The sequence below is a fragment of the Adiantum capillus-veneris genome, chromosome 18, assembly GCF_014529385.1.
Source record: "Adiantum capillus-veneris isolate H3 chromosome 18, ASM1452938v2, whole genome shotgun sequence".
Lineage (NCBI taxonomy): Eukaryota > Viridiplantae > Streptophyta > Polypodiopsida > Polypodiales > Pteridaceae > Adiantum > Adiantum capillus-veneris.
In genome coordinates, this window is record NC_140948.1 from 72,053,766 (window position 1) to 72,069,748 (window position 15,983).

At 45.9% G+C, this 15,983-nt stretch overlaps 1 protein-coding gene across 7 annotated transcripts in view; it reads right to left on the reverse strand.

Moving 5' to 3' along the window:
• LOC147435860 (uncharacterized) overlaps positions 1-15,983 on the reverse strand; it is a 97,030-nt gene that overhangs the window by 50,629 nt on the left and 30,418 nt on the right. For all 7 annotated transcript variants that reach the window (XR_015185123.1, XM_086488775.1, XM_086488772.1 and 4 more), the window contains exons 2-4: positions 5,085-5,217; positions 4,952-5,001; positions 4,682-4,771 (exon numbers count right to left, since the gene is read on the reverse strand). Coding sequence is in view for 6 of the 7 variants with exons in the window: in XM_086488775.1 (XP_086344901.1) it covers positions 4,682-4,771; positions 4,952-5,001; positions 5,085-5,217 (273 nt within the window). In the remaining variant the exon portion in view is untranslated. The remainder of the gene's footprint in view (positions 1-4,681; positions 4,772-4,951; positions 5,002-5,084; positions 5,218-15,983) is intronic.

Here is a 15,983-nt window from a genome sequence, read left to right on the forward strand (position 1 = left end):
AATAGTAGATTAAAAGACCTATGAGACCAAACTAATACAATCTTAGTGGATCTAATCCAATGCCTGGGTACAAAAATAAAATAAAAATGAAGTAAGTGAAAGACTAAAATCATTATCATCATCAACGCCCGAGGATGCCCGGCATCGGGCGTTGTTCGACAAAGTACTGCATCGTTCGTTGAAGAGCTTCATCAATGTCCGCCTCTGTAAATAGTCGTACTGGGTGTCTCCCATGTCATGCTAGAATAGTCATGATCCTCTGATGGAGCCTCCGTCGATGTCGTGGTCGCCCTCGTAGACGTGGGCATCTAGCTCTCCCGAGCTCAATACTTGTCAACTCATATACCTCTGGTATAAGTGGGCTCTGAAGTCTGCTGTGAAGCATGCATCTGGCTGTTGAGTCCTTGCTGTAATCTCCCTCTGTGCATGTCTCCCATTGCCTGATCTCCTCAAGAGACTCTCCATGTGTCTACGTAGCTCTAGCAAAAACAACCTGAGGCTTGAAGATAGGTACGATAGTGGACATACTCCAAGCATCAGGTAGGCCCTCGTACATGGCACGATTGAACATCACTGCTAGAAGCTCTGCAAGCAGATCTCTGGCATGTATAAAATGCTTTGCTACCAGGCCATCGTAATCATATGCTCTCCTGGTCTTCATCCTGTCATTAGCTTTCTTTACCATCTCGGCGGTAAAGAAAGCACGTGCGTGGGCATGGCTCTAGCGGATCTGGAAGAGGTGGCTGCCCCGAGGCTGTGTAGTTGGATGATGTTGCTGCATCTTGTAGTGTCTCTGTCAATATATAAGTGAGGTCCCCTAGAGGTCTCCCCGGATCCTCTATGCATAAGCGTCTGTAGATACCATCTATGTAGACAGAATCAATCTCCGAAGTAAAAGTGTATCGGGTATGTGTAGATCTTTGTGCCACTAGAGCTGTGTTGAACTGGAATGAGACGGTAAACGTGAGGAGAGCATGATCTACTGCTATAACACTCCAATAGGCCTGGGCCCGACTATAAAGTCCTGTATAGAGGGTATGAAATTGGGTTGAGCCAAAACATAATTCACTGTGCTAGCCCCATGTCTATGAGGCAAACAAGCGAACCCACTCGACGCTGGAAATCTCTCGAGGCCATTCAAAATGGCCAGTCCATGTGCAGACCCCAAATCTGTCAGATATTCCCTATATCCAGTGTGCTCTTCATCCTGCGAACACCTGGCCAATCCCCTATCACTGACATCCAAGTCTCTCAGCATTTCCTCTCAGATATCGTAGAAAGCTATCTAAGACTGGCCCGTCTTGGCATTAAAGTCTCCCAAAAGAATGACATCTCCATCCCTAGAGAACTCCCATATGTCCTCATGTAGGGTGACTGTCCCCTGGGCGATGCACAATGAGATGTGCTAGGGGCAAAATAACATATTGCAATGTAGAGTGGCCCCCCTGTCTCTGCTCTCACCCCGACCCACATATATTTGGCATGTTCATCTCTCCGAACAACACGAATGAGGGGTTAAAGCTCCTCCCTGAATAGGACTCCCACACCTTCTGACCCCCGTCCTCTATGCATGGATCTCACATTCTGCCTACAAGTAGTCTCCCAATGGTATCCCGTCACTTTAGGTAATGTGCCACCAGAAGTCTGATGTGTTTCTGAGTAAAAAATAGTGTCTTTCCATTAAAGCTATCCTCAAATGCGCCTACATTCAACTTCCTTGATCCATTACAATTCCATGCTGCCATTTTAAGGCTGGTCCCATTAGGTCTCGCACCATCATGCGGTGCGCTTTTCCAACACCACTACTCTCCCTCCCCTGTAGAAAGCAATTTTCCCTTTCTACCTCGCCGCCTTGATCTCCGGCATCAGCTCTTGCATGTGTTCTACCTGTGTTAGTGTGAGGTCATCACCCAAAAATATCCTAATTTGCTTGAGTGTTGGTCTCTTCTCCTTCCTAGCTTCTGGCATAGGGAAACGTATAATGAGTGCTCTTTCCTTCAGCCTTCCTTTCTCATCATTTCCCTTCTTGCCAACTCTCCAAGCACTTCTATGTGTGGGTTCAGAAATACCCATGCGCTTCAAGAGCTCCTTCACTTCTTCTCCTACTTTTCCAATGTCTGTTGAGACCTGTAACACGCACATGAAGGGCTCTAGTCTCTCTCTTTTGCTCCTCCTCAATTGTCATATTGATGATAGTGGATGTCGATGTGGCTTCAGGCATCTTATCTTTTCCCTTATTTGCGTCCTCGATCCACTTTTCAGCTTTATCAACCTTCTCCTGTGTTTTGAATAAGTGCTCCGCCCACCAAGAGGTTGTTCGTGCCTTCTGCACTTCCTCTTCCCGTAGAGTTTTCACCTGCTCCTTAATGCTTTCGAGCTCCTTTATCATTGAGGGTTGATTTTCTCCCTCCTTTGTGGGGGTATTTTTGCAAGCTGTGAGGTCTCCCTTAAGCGCTTCGATCAATGCATCCTTTTCATTCATGCGTTTTTCCATTTTTGATTTCCAAGATTCAAACGCAGCAAGTGCATCCTCTAGTCTTTTTTGCATCACGCATTCCATTACATTCACTTCTGCCCTCACAATCCTCTGTATTTCAGCCTTCAATGATGTGTACATCTCGTCACGCTTACTCTCATACATTAAGTCATCTTTGACTCTAGACAGCTTCTTTGCTCTCATTGAACCTGGCAATAGTGCGCTCTCTCGAAACCTCCACCTAAATGTCGCTTTCGATTTAGGCAGGGTTTCATAAATATCGTTGTCCTCGAGGTCAACTGATTGGTCCATCTCCCCCACCACCAGAACAGCCCTATAGAACTTGTTCCCTCACTAGCTTGCACTGCCTGTCCCTTGTGGTACTGATTCGCATCATGACACCACCCACGCGCTGGACTCCACCTGCCACGATGGAGAGATACTCCTTGCTTTCTCAAAATGCAGCCCCCCTGCTTGTAGAAGAAGCACGTAGGCCCTCTGCTTGTTAAATATAAACCCCTTAGGAAACGACGTGACTAACCCTTGTTGCAAATTTGACGTCCGTAGCATTTTGTCGCCCGTTTATTGTTATCGCGTTGATCTGCCTACAAATCCTAGCTATGCCTATGCGTTACGAGCTGCACTCTGCCTGCACGTACCAAATGCACCAGTTGGACAATCGGCGTTCGAAGGAGGGATGCTCAAACCAAGCGTACAAAATCGGCCCGACGAAATCGAGCAGCAAAACAACTAGGAAGAGAGTGGGCTTGACTTGCACACGTAGAGAGAGAGAGAGAGAGAGAGAGAGAGAGAGAGAGAGAGATGATTTGAAATGTTATATTAAACCTCTTCAAAAGGCCAAAATGACCTATGCAACCAAAGTAATACAATCTTGGTATCTAATCCAATGTCTAGGTACAAAAATAAAAGTGAAGTAAAGTGAAAGACTAAAATCATCATCATCATCATCACCAATGCCAGAGGATACCCGCCATCGGGCATTGTCTGAGAAAGTATTGCATCGGTGGCTGAAGAGCTTCGTCAATGTCCACCTCTGTAACTAGTCGTACTGGGCGTCTCCCATGCCATGCTAGAATAGTCTTGATCCTTTGATAGAGCCTCTGTCGACGTTGTGGTCGCCCTCGTAGACGTGAGCGTCTAGCTCTTCCAAGCTCAATGGCTCTGTCAACTAATATACCTATGGTATAAGTGGGCTCCAAAGTTTGCGGTGAAGCATGCTCATCTAGCTGCAGAGTCCCTACTCTAAAGAAATCACTGATCTCCCTCTGTGAATGTCTCCCACTACCTAATCTCCTCAAGAGACTCTCCTTGTGTTTGCACAGCTTTAGCAAAAACAACTTGAGGCATCTCTGATCCTCATATCTCATGACTCTAGCCAACGGTCCAAAGCCCTCTCTGAATAGACAATGAAAGCGGCCTCGTATCTCATAGTATACCGGACAATGACAATGTGATGTAACTTTGTCTCTGGCGAGAGAGAGAGAGAGAGAGAGAGAGAGAGAGAGAGAGAGAGAGAGAGAGAGAGACCAACAATCTAAACTCAAGGACCAGCTCGCTTTGCACAAGTGCTTTCTATATATTACTTCAACACACACACACACACACACACACACATGAAATGAAACGCAATGTTATATTAAACGTCTTCAAAAGGCCAAAATGACCTATGAGACCAAACTGATACAATCTTGGTGGATCTAATCCAACATCTGGGACAAAAATAAAGATAAAGTGAAGTGAGAGACTAAAATCATCATCATCATCATCATCATCAGTGCCCGAGGATGCCCGGCATTGGGCGTTGTCAGAGAGAGAGAGAGAGAGAGAGAGAGAGAGAGAGAGAGACGAACAATCAAAACTCAAGGACCGGCTCGCTTTGGACAAGTGTTTTCTATATATTATTTCAACAATTAATACCTCTGGAAACATGAGTTTTTACATTTAAAAGTGACTGAAGTCTTTTGACTCAGTGGCGCCATTATCGACTTGCACTAGCACATAGGCTGTGCAGGACAAAATACAAATAATGATCAAGGCATACACAAGAGAAAAAGCCAAGTCTTCAGATATTCAAAGGACAACTGTACAAATACAATGAGCACAAAAAAAGGACGGTGTAAGACTCATGTAAGCATATAAACTGTGAGAATATAGCAGCAGTTCATAAACAAGTTAAAGGACTACCTGCAAATATTTCAAGCCACTGTTCACAATTGAAGCTGGCACAGCAGCCTGGGCAAACCTCAGAAGATTGGAACTGAACTCTGCCCAATCCTGGATGCCATTTTAAAACAATCCACTGAAATCTTTCAAGCTCTAATTGACCAAAATGATAATATGTGAATTAAGTTTTAGGGGGAGAGATCTTTGGTGTATGCTCTACTCAAGGGGGAAAGAAAAAGCGTCTTTAATTGAGATCCTGACTGAACTTTATTCTTCAAAGCTCAAGCTCACCTTGGAAACTACTGCTTGTCCCAATTTCCCCTCTAGATGAGCAATTTCATCTGAGCAACAGAAGCACAAAAGGAAAATTACTTTTTATAAATTCCTCAGTGCAATTTATCTTTTTGTTCTTAGAAAACCCAACCTGTGAGTTGAGTTCGGCTGTACAATAAGCATGTTTGCAATAATATCTGAAAAGCCTCTTTTGACCAAAAAGAAGGTACACAGACCTTCAATATTTGAACAAGCCTTTTTGCAAAAACGCTATCCACAGCAACCTGCAACAAACCGCTGTTCTCAAAAATTTATGAAAGAAAAAGGCAGCCATCTCTTTCATTCAGGAATGTCTCACTCCATATTAGACTTTTTAAAACTAATGTGCTTGCCAAAACTTTGGAGGAAAAAAACGTGGTTGAGCATCATGTTATGCTGAATTGCCCAGAGTGTGGTTAACCTACACAGCTCCTCCAACATGAGGAGAAAGTACTGTACTTTTTAGGAAGGAATTTCGATAATGCATTCGAGTTGATGAGTGGAGATGAGGTAGAGAGGTACATGCAAGTCAATTGCAGCTCATAGATATGTCCCATGTATGCTTTCGGTGTGCTACTTCTCAGATGAGGATGATAGTGAGAGAATAATGAATAATGCACGACGCTAACAAAGGGAACAAGAATGGGGTACATTTTCGTGGGGGACCAACGGGAATCAAATTGCACGATGCCAGCATTAAAAGATCTTTGGAGCATTAAGGAGGGATAAAAAACTAAAGGATGCAGCTAGTAAATTTTCCCACATTATCAAGTCGCGTAAATGTGTCCACCTTTAGACCCATCGTTGTTAACAGACTGTACATCTATTCAATGAGCCTCTATGTGTGTGTGTGTGTGTGTGTGTGTGTGTGTGTGTGTGTGTGTGTTGTTTTAAACTAATACTTATACACAACAGAACATATCAATTCAAAAGACGGCCGGCTTTAGACAAAGGACAAGGATTAGCACAAAAACGATTCAGTTTTTGATTCATTTTTGTACATCATAATGAGAATGAGGTATCATTCTAGTGATTTGTACATAAGATACTTAAGAACAATTGATACTAAAGTGACAGAGGCCAAGTATGTTGGTGACGAATAGCAGCAAAGCCAAAAAGATCCTAAGTAAAGATAGAGTCCTAACCTGCATCCATATAAAGAAGACAACAAATTCATTAGCCTTGAATACGTATTACAAGTGTCAACGGACCTATCGGTTGTTATCCATGTCCTACTTAAAATCTTTTTAAACTTATACCAGCCATCCATAAAGAGTTTAAATCACAAAGTATCCATTCCCAGAAAAAGTAATGATGTTGTCACAGTGAGACCTTACTCCTCTTCATCAGCTCTAAAATGTGTGTTTCAAAAAGATTCTATGAAATTCTTTTTTGGCTTATGATTAGAAGGCCATTACCCCTTCTAGTCCAAGTAGTATTTTTATAATAGGTTGTAAAAATAGCTATTTAACCGAATTTTTAAGGAAATTATACATAATAATTAGATTAAATTCTAATCAAAGACTATCACCCCTTCTGATCCAAGTGTCTTACCCATTTTTTATCCCATGAAGCCCCCTTTTATTGTTTTAAGATGTTCTTGTTTTGTAATGAAATCTAAACATAAACCAACTTAGTCCAAACCATCAATGGTTTACTCATTAATTATCAAAACAATACAGCTGACTGGTTAGTTTTAGGAGTCGCACAATGTTAAATCCTTCTTAGTTAAATAGCATCAGGACAAGCTAGTTAGTAGAAGGTACTAAAGACCAATCATTAAGCCTGGAGAGAGAACGCCTGGAGGAACGCCTGGCGATGGAGAGAGAGCCTGGCTGCAAACGCTTGCAGAGAATACTCGCTGCGCTGAATTTTATTTTTTTGTTTCTTAAAGTGAGGCTGATTTTTACGCTGAACTGGAATTTAAAGCCAGGTAAGTATGGGCTTTTATTTTTTTTGATGTGGCTACGTGGAGAGCAGCGTGGGCGAGGGCGAGGGCGAGGCCCAGGCCAGCAGGGCGAGGGGCAACATGGCCAAGGCGAGGGCAAGGCCGGCATCAGCAGGCGGGCGAGGCCAGAGGCGAGGGCGAGGTCAGAGGCGGGCTGTGGCGAAAGCAAGACCAGCCAGGGCGAGGGCGAGACCAAGGGTCAGCAAGGGCGAGGGCTTGGTGGCGAGGGCGAGGTCAGCATGGCGAAGGCGAGGCAGGCGAGGTAACAGTTGGGCGAACCAATAAGATGCAAGGTGAAGTAGCATGTGAGAGTACATCAGAAGCATCAAGCAGACAGGCAAAGGGACTAGCAAGAGCAGGGAAGATTAACAGGAATGCGGAATCAGGTAATCTAACCTCTGAACGAATCCGTGGTGGATAAAAATGCGAAGTAAAATTGCTAATGAACATGGCACACTCATAGATACCCAATTGAAGAGCACTAAGATTTATATGCATAGCAAAAGGAACTTAGTGTCACATGAGACGCTAGAGATCAACAGAAGTTTTTATTTGTAAAAAAGGACATTAGTCAGGTTGAGGTAGTGGGTAGGTTAAGCCCAAGACTAAAATCATACTCACCAAAGCAGGAAAGGAGAGGGGTTACATAAGATACACCCGAGAGTGAAGGAGAGAGTTTCCCAAATTCTAGAATCATGCCCATGAATGTGAACGCAACAGAGTCAGCAGAGGGAGAGCTGTATAAGGAGAGGGTGTACGAGATAGTGATGAAAAAGAAGCAGCAGAAAGAGAGGATGTCTAAGATAGTGATACAAGAAGATCCATTTAAGGGTTCAGGAGTCGGCGAGGATCAACACTTGATTTTAGACTGTTGATCGTCAGCTTACAGCATGATAGCATTTGATCTTAGATCCATTGACTAAAGACAGCGAAACTCCTTCAAGGGTGGCTAATTGTACGGCCCCTTGGGGTAGAATCTCCATCACCTTGTATGGTCCTTGCCACGTTGGGACCAACTTCTTTGCTTGTTTCAGATACTTAGCTTGATAAAGTAGCACCAGTGCTCCTTGCGTTATTTTTGTCTTTCTGAGATGGCGATCATGCCATGCTTTGTGACGAAGCTGCTCTGCTTCCAGAGCAAGAGAAGCCAAACTTCGGCTTTCATCCAGAAGGAAAAGACGAGAGACAGATGCCGACCCCAAATCTCCATTGGCACGCACACTACTGACTCGCGGAGATCCTGAGTTGAATTCGAAGGGTGCTATCGATTCCAAGCCGAAAGCTAATTGAAATGGGGTGTGATTGGTTGTGGCTTTGAGAGAAGTTCGGTATGCCCAAAGGGTGCCGTGGATAGCTTGAGCCCAAGTTGCAGGATGGAGATGATATGCTTTCCGCAGAAGTGCTATCAGAACCTTATTAGTGCTCTCGGCCTGCCCGTTTGCTCTAGGGTAATAGGAACAAGATTTTCGGTAAAAAATCTTGTAGTTGGCAAGCAAGGTTGAAATCGTTTCACTTACAAAGTGACTACCCCTATCACTGGTGATTTCCAGGGGACATCCAAACCTGCACAAAATATTTTCGTAGAGAAACTTGGCTACAGTAGTGCCGGTGCAATCCGTTGTTGCCAGTACCTCTACCCACTTTGTTGCATAATCTGTAGCCACTAGTAGATACTTCCGATTGCCTGGTTGGGCAGAGGGAGTAATTGGACCCACAAAATCAATGCCCCATCTCTCAAAGGGCTGCCATGCCATAGAGACCAGCAGAGGACGGTTTGACTGCTTGTTTGGTTTAGGGCCATAGCGCTGACACACATCACATACTTTTACATAGGTAATTGCATCCCGAAAAACATAGGGCCACCATAAGCCACACTGGAGAATCTTCTGATAGTAATATGACCAGGGTAATGGCCACCAGTGGGACCACTGTGGGCATCCTCCAAAATGTACTCCACTTCATGAGGGGAGAGACACCGCCTCAGAACACCATCCTGTCCTGACTTGTATAGTTGGCCTCCAATCAGAGTGAATGGCCTAGACTTCAACAACAGTCGTCTCTTCTGCAGTGAAGAATCATTCTCTGGGTACACGCCAGTAGAAAGCAGATGCAAAACATCGCCGTATCATTCCGGAGTGGTATCCACCTTAAAGAGACTGCTATCTGGAAAGTCATCTGCAACCCCCGTTGCTTCTTCACCCGTGTGAATGCCAGAGAGGTCGTCAGCAAGGACATGATGTTTGTCGGGCCTGAGTACCACTTCGAAATTAAATTCTTGAAATAAGAGTAGCCATCGCCATACTCGACCTGCAACTTGCGGCTTGTTGGGCAGATAGCGCAGGGCATGGTGATCAGTAATAACTGTGAAGTGGACCCCTAATAAATAATGGCGAAATTTTTGCAGAGCATACACAATAGCTAAACCTTTCCTTTCTGTGGTGCTATAGTTGCGTTCTGCCTTGGTGAGTAGGCGACTTGCATAGTGAACAGGGCGATCTAGGTTGTACTCCTTAATAGGCTGAGTCAGCATAGCACCCACAGCCAGTTGACTGGCATTAGTATGCACATGAAAGGGAAGAGACCAATCGGGAGCTACTAGGATAGGCGCTTCAGTGAGGCGTTTTTTGAGGTATGCAAAAGCTTCATCCTCTGCATTTGACCATTGAAAGGGAACAGTAGCACTGGTTAGGCGGGTTAGGGGTTGAGCCACCTGTGCATACATGCGTATAAACCTACGATAGCCTGTGTGGCCTACAACGCTCTGCACCCGTTTTGGGTTGATGGGAGGTGGTAACTTTAAGATTGCCACGATCTTCTCTGGGTCAGGCGCTAAACCTTTAGCAGACACCACATGGCCTAGAAGTGTGCCCTCAGTGACCAAAAAATGACATTTGTTAGGATTTAGCTTTAGGAGTGCCTCTCTGCACTTAAGGAAGACAGCAAAGAGCTGAGCGAGGTGTTCCTCTAGATTTTCCATTGGGGTTGAACATTGAGCACCTGAGAAGGTCGAAAAATCGTCCATGAAGATGCGAAGATGATCCGTAAGTAGAGGACAAAAGATGAGATATACCGCCCGATTGAAAGGAGGTGGAGCGTTTTTCAACCCAAAAGGCATTCTAGTGTAGATAAAAATACCCAGGGAGTCACAAAGGCCGTTTTAAGCTGATCACCTGGATGGATGCCCAACTGATTGTATCCACTGAACCCATCCATTAAACTGTACAATACATGCCCTGCTACATCTTCTAGCACACGCTCAGTGAAAGGTGTGGGAAAGCCATATGGGATAGTTACCTTGTTCAGAGCGCGGTAATCCACGCACGCCCGGATTTTATTAGACTGCTTCTTAGGTGCTATCACCATGGGTGATAACCACTGAGAGTGCTCCACAGGTACAATGATCCCTGCCTCTTGCATTTTTTCTAACTCTGACTTGACCCCCTCAGCATACTTTGGGTTGAGCTTGTAAGCTTGGCCTCTTACACGCTTAGCCCCTTCAACCAGAGGTATAGTGTAGACACCCAATTCTGGTGGGATCCCCTCCAAATCCTTGTAGGACCAGGCAAAAATATCTTTAAAAGAGTGTAAAAAAGAGACTACATGATTGAGTAAAGCGGGATGCTCCCATAACCAAGCTGCTAAGAGTACGTGCTGAGGGTTGTCAGGATCTCCCAGGTTGACTTCTTTGACCGGGTCAGGAGGTGTAGCTGGAGAGGGTGCTTCAGAAGATGAGAAGTGAGCTGCCTCTTGGAGCTTCGATACATCATGGACTGGGGTTTGATCGATTGGAAAATCTGCATATTCCTCTTGTAGCCATCCTGGTGGAAGCTCCTCGAAGGGTAAGTCTTCAGACACAGACATAGCAGAGTGCTTTTGAGTGGGCGAGGCGTCAGACCCGGGAGATGTTAGACGAAGAGGTGGAACATTTGCGAGCTCATGCAGAGGAGATTTCTTCCCCCTTCGGTGATGTGTTATAGGCTCACCAAGGCCGACGGCTTCCATCATAGGAACACTTGAATCCTGGTCCTTAGGGACAAACACGCTTGATTCGTTGACTGGCACACTCTCTGTTGTAGGACTTGGGACACTGGTGTCGGCCTGAAGGGCTAGGAGAGAGAGTGTTACAGGCACAGGTGAGGGTTGAATGGAGACCACATAGCACGGCATCGATGAAGTAGCTTCCAACCACTGCAACAGGTCTTCATCCGACCCGTCGGGTGGGATGGGTTGCTCGGGAGCGAGGTTGGATTGTTGTCACGAGGACGTGGCAACTGCTAACCTTAGTTGTTGGTTTCTTTCCAATGATTTTTGTTTAATTTTTGAGACCCTCTTTTTGAAGTTGCAAATGGTCGGACATTGTATGGCCAATGTGAACGGTAGTTTCACCCGCAGACTGGAAGTTGGTCGGCACTGGAACTCGTAAAGTAAAAGGATGTCTAGGCTCAGTTCAAGATCATGTAGGTATCCCCATCGCACTTAGCAAGTTGGTGGATACTAGGAAGTGAACTCAATAAAGGCATAAAGTCAAGGTGGGACTACCAAAGGAAAGTATCCGATAGTTGGGCCACATTGCACTTTTGGATGCGGTCCCAATGAGGATAGATGGTCAGAAGACCAGTGGGAGCCCAACGGAAGCATCTCCTAAAAATTAGGGAGCTGCTATTTTGGGCCGTGAAATGTGTTCGCATCATTACCTTCGGAATGACAAGGGGAACATTTTATTACTCTGCTATAAAGTCAACTGATACACCAGTTGAGAGATTTTTAAGCAAGAAGCCCAATGCGGGAAAATTGCATGTATGAGTGCCAAGTGGCACTTTTTGGTCAATTTACCAAGTTTGGGAGAACAGAACTCGTACCTGACTTTTTGGAGCAGTTTTGGAGGCTGATAACTGTGATTTTCAGCCATTTCTCTCCATTTTTGAGCTTCCCATGACTTCACCTAGGACCAAGGAGCTCATTTTCAGCATTGGAAGGCATCAGATGCATGTTTGCAGGGCTGTTTTGCTGCGTTTTCAACCATACGCAGGTTTTGGCAGCCATGGAAACTCTTCCGTTTTTGCATCTATTTGTTCACACATGCATTAGGGACGCTCGATTTATGATGGGGGGATGCTTCATTGAGAACATGTCACAGGTTAAGAGCTATGGAGTGCTTCCTTTCCGTTCTATGTACAGTGTGGTGTTAGGAGTGATGACCTGCACACTACACACTACTCTCTCTCTCTCCCCTACGTGCAGTTATGTGATGCCCCACAAGAGGGCACTTCATTTGACTGATGTACAGCTGTGGGTTCATGCTTTTGTGCTGAGGCAAGAGCCTCCTTGAGCAAGAACAGGGGTAGCTAATTGCTACTCCAAAGCAGGCACCGGTGAGGGTCATAACCTCACCGTACAGGTGCAAATTCAGTGCTGTGTATGCGCAGAAAATTGACTGTTTTTCAGCCATACGGATGCCAGAACCCTTGGGAATCGTGCCCCACTGGTAGAGGACAGTTAGGGGACTATTTGGGACTGGAAACAGGGCAAAAACCAGTAAATACAGCGTGCTGAATTCACTGTTTTTGGGCAGGAATCATAGGGTTTATGCCAGTGGAAGTGAGTTCCAGCAGGGGAATTGGTTTCGCGCAAGTTTTGGGACTGTTATGCTGCCGAAATTTGGCCAAATCACGTGGTATCTAGTTGGATATAGACAAAGGATTCCCAGGACTCTACTTTGTAAATTTACCCTCTCAAAGCATAAAGAAATACCGAAAGGGGCACCAATTTTGGGGCCTACAGGTTGTCGGCGTCTGCTCGGAGCATTCTAGCTTCCGAGCCATATGTGTACTTAGGTGTTAATCCCCGTTACAGGTTACCTTTGCAAAGTACTCTGTGTGTGTCTAAAGTAAAGAATTTCGGGTGAAAGCCAAAGTCCACCGCCCCACGGGCCGGTTTCAATTGTACTGACAATGAGTTGTGATGAACCACTGGATCCATACCACCTTCGAGTCGAATTGGTTGCATGGGAGAGCCAGGCGTATGTATCCACATGGCGTCATTTCCCCAATCATAAAGTGCCTTAGTATGCCTCAACCATGGTCTACCAATAAGCAAAGGAAACCCTCCCTCCACCTAGGGAAGACTGACCACCACGAAATCCAAGCTAAATGTGAAGTCTTGTACCTTCAAAGGCACCCAATCTACTATTCCCACTGGATATACTGTCCTCTGGTCCGCCAATGTAACAATGAATGGAGCAGGGCGAGTAGGCTGCAGACCTAGAGCCAACATAGTAAACTCCGACATCAGATTTATCCCAGATCCACCATCCACTAATACACCTGAGAATTGATGCGCAAGAATAGACACAGTGAGACGAGGACTTTTGTAGTCGGTGAGGGGAGCAACTGGATAAGATATCATGTAAGCCTCTGAAGGCTGTACCGGGAGATGCCCGCCACTAGGCCCCACACCCGGGTACAGAGACTGAATGACTGAGAGGGTGTCACTTCTGACGGTTGCATCTAGCCGGAGCATCTCATAGAGGGACACTTGTTGAAAGGTGTTCTTCAAGATTGCTTCCGCTGTGGGCTTAGCTCCTACAGTCTGGGCTTCCTCGGAAACTTTGACCTGTTGCAAGTCAGCCACTACTGCCAAGAAGGCTCCATCAATGTCCAAAAGCATAGAGACTGGCCTACTCTTTTCACCACTTAAGGGTTCGACATTTTGATCAGGTTACGGAAGTGATGGACAAGATGGTCCTGTTGGCAAGCTTAGACCCAGGGCTGCTCTTTGTGCCCGAGTGAGCACACACCGGGCTCTGCCACTTGTTGTGGCCGAACTATATGAGTAGCAGGTGCTGGCTGAGGGGTGGTGTTCACTGTGATTAGATTGATCTTTGGGAATGTGAATTCTTGTTGGTTTTGAGTCGGGCCTGAAGATGAGAATGCCCTTTGCTTAGGACAATCCTTACTGTAGTGATCCTTAGACTCCGGACAGTGTCTGCAAGGAGGAGACCCTTCAGGTAAAGGACACTTACTTTGGTAATACCCATATTCACCACATCTGTAGCATAAGATGGGCCGATTAGACGGACGAAACGGGGGACGAGGTGGTCGTTGCTCTTGTTGTTGCATGGAGTTGGAGGCTGAGGTGTAGAAGCTCTGAGGAGCTGAAGCAGCCTGAGTATAAAAATTTTGATGTGGAAACGTACTTGACATACCTTGGACAGTAGGGATATTGAGCAAAGGTGGCATGTAATTTTGATGGCCATAGGGGGAGACCATATTAGATGTTGGTGCTAGCCCTTGTTGGAGAGAAGGACCTAGACTTTGTTGTATTTGCCGCAGTCCCTTGATATAGTAGGAATCCTTGTCTTCATGCCCCGACTTTTCGCAGAAGTGGCAATATGCTCGAAGGGGACAATCCTGTGGAGGGTGTCCTGGAGAGCGACATGAGCTGCATTATACCATAGCTTTAGTCTCCTGCTGCAACCGAAGCTCTTCTAGCTCTCTCTTGATTTGATCCAAAGCCTCGTGATGTGGGAACTTCTCTTGTCTGAATGGGATTGATTTCTCCTCTTGAAGAGCGCGTTGTAGTTTTAGGGCTTCAAGTTCCCTGCGTAAAGAAGTCAACGGATCAAAAGGACTTTCCGTAAACACTGAGGGGGTCTCTACCTGCGAGGAGTTGGTGAACAGCTTCCTTGCTCCCTCTATCCTAGTAGCAGCCGGATAAACTCCTCCAGAGTGGCGTCGGGTCGGAGACTCTCTCGGAGTTTTTGCTGAGAAGTTTTGGGAAGTGCCTTCTCCACCCACTTCTTAACCATAAATTCACAGGGTTGCTGGGGAAGCTTGGCAACCAGAGACTTGGTTTTAGTCATAAGCTCTGCAAAAGTCTTCTCTGGCTGGAGCACCATGTTGGCCAACTCATCCAAAACCTTCTCCTGGTAGTCACCTGGCCTGAACGCTGCACAAAACTGTTGTCTTAAGGCTACCCAAGTTGCAAAATGGTTCTCTGCGAATTGTCTGCTAAGCCATCCAAGGTAGATGGAAAGAGTACCAAATAAGCATCTTCTCTGTTAAGACCACGACCCCTACAGAGAGATACAAACCTCCTTGCATGGTCGTTAGCATCTTCTGAAGAGAGTCCTTTGAAAATAGGGAACTTGATGTTCACCTTGGCCAAAACACTTGCCAAGGCCTCCATGGTCTCTTACTCCGGAGCCCGTTGCTCAATAGCCTGTTGTAGCAGAATAGGAGAAAGCTTTACTGGAGAAGGTGATCTGGAAGATGTGGAACCGGATGGAGGAATGGGTGAAGTCGTATGTGGAGGTATGGGTGATAAGGTTGATAGACTTCTACTAGGTACCAAGGGTCGTCTTCTGTTGTAGTACTTCAGAGGACTCAGTAGTGCGCTTCGACGCTCGACTGACCACCTTGTATGTGTCATGCAACGACCACCAATCCAACCAAGCTTTGGGCAAGAAAACCTTGAACTTGGCTGAAGAATGGTCTAGACTCTACTAGACCAGGCAAGTGACTAGACCCAGGCTGGACCAGAGACGAGGAGGACTAGGCCAGGGACGAGGGCTGGTTGGACCAGGGCGAGAGATGACTAGGGCGAGAGAGGGCTAGACCAGTTGGACCAGGCCGAGAGGAGAACAGTGCAAGGCTAGGTAGGAGAAGCTAGATAGACCCAACTAGCTTCAAAATTTGTACCTCAGAGAGTGAGACTTCGGTTGAGGTCCCACCGTGATCGCCAAAGTGAGAGCACTTGTAGCACAGATAGTGTGTCGTGCTCTCTACAGTGGGTGCTCCTCAGTGCAATGTGCGTGACAATCTCACTCAAAACAGACTGAAACAAGAAACAATAGACAATAACTGAGCTCACAGAGACACAACAGCAGCAATAATAGACAATAACTGAGCTCACAGAGACACAACAGCAGCAACACACCACAACAAATGACTCGACTATCTCAAGGAACTGATACAGACTCTGGCGTGGTAGCACACTCAGCTCCAGCCCAGGACTCTCAGTTACAATCGGGTGTCGAGGCTCAGGTGTGCAGGGATGGCGAAG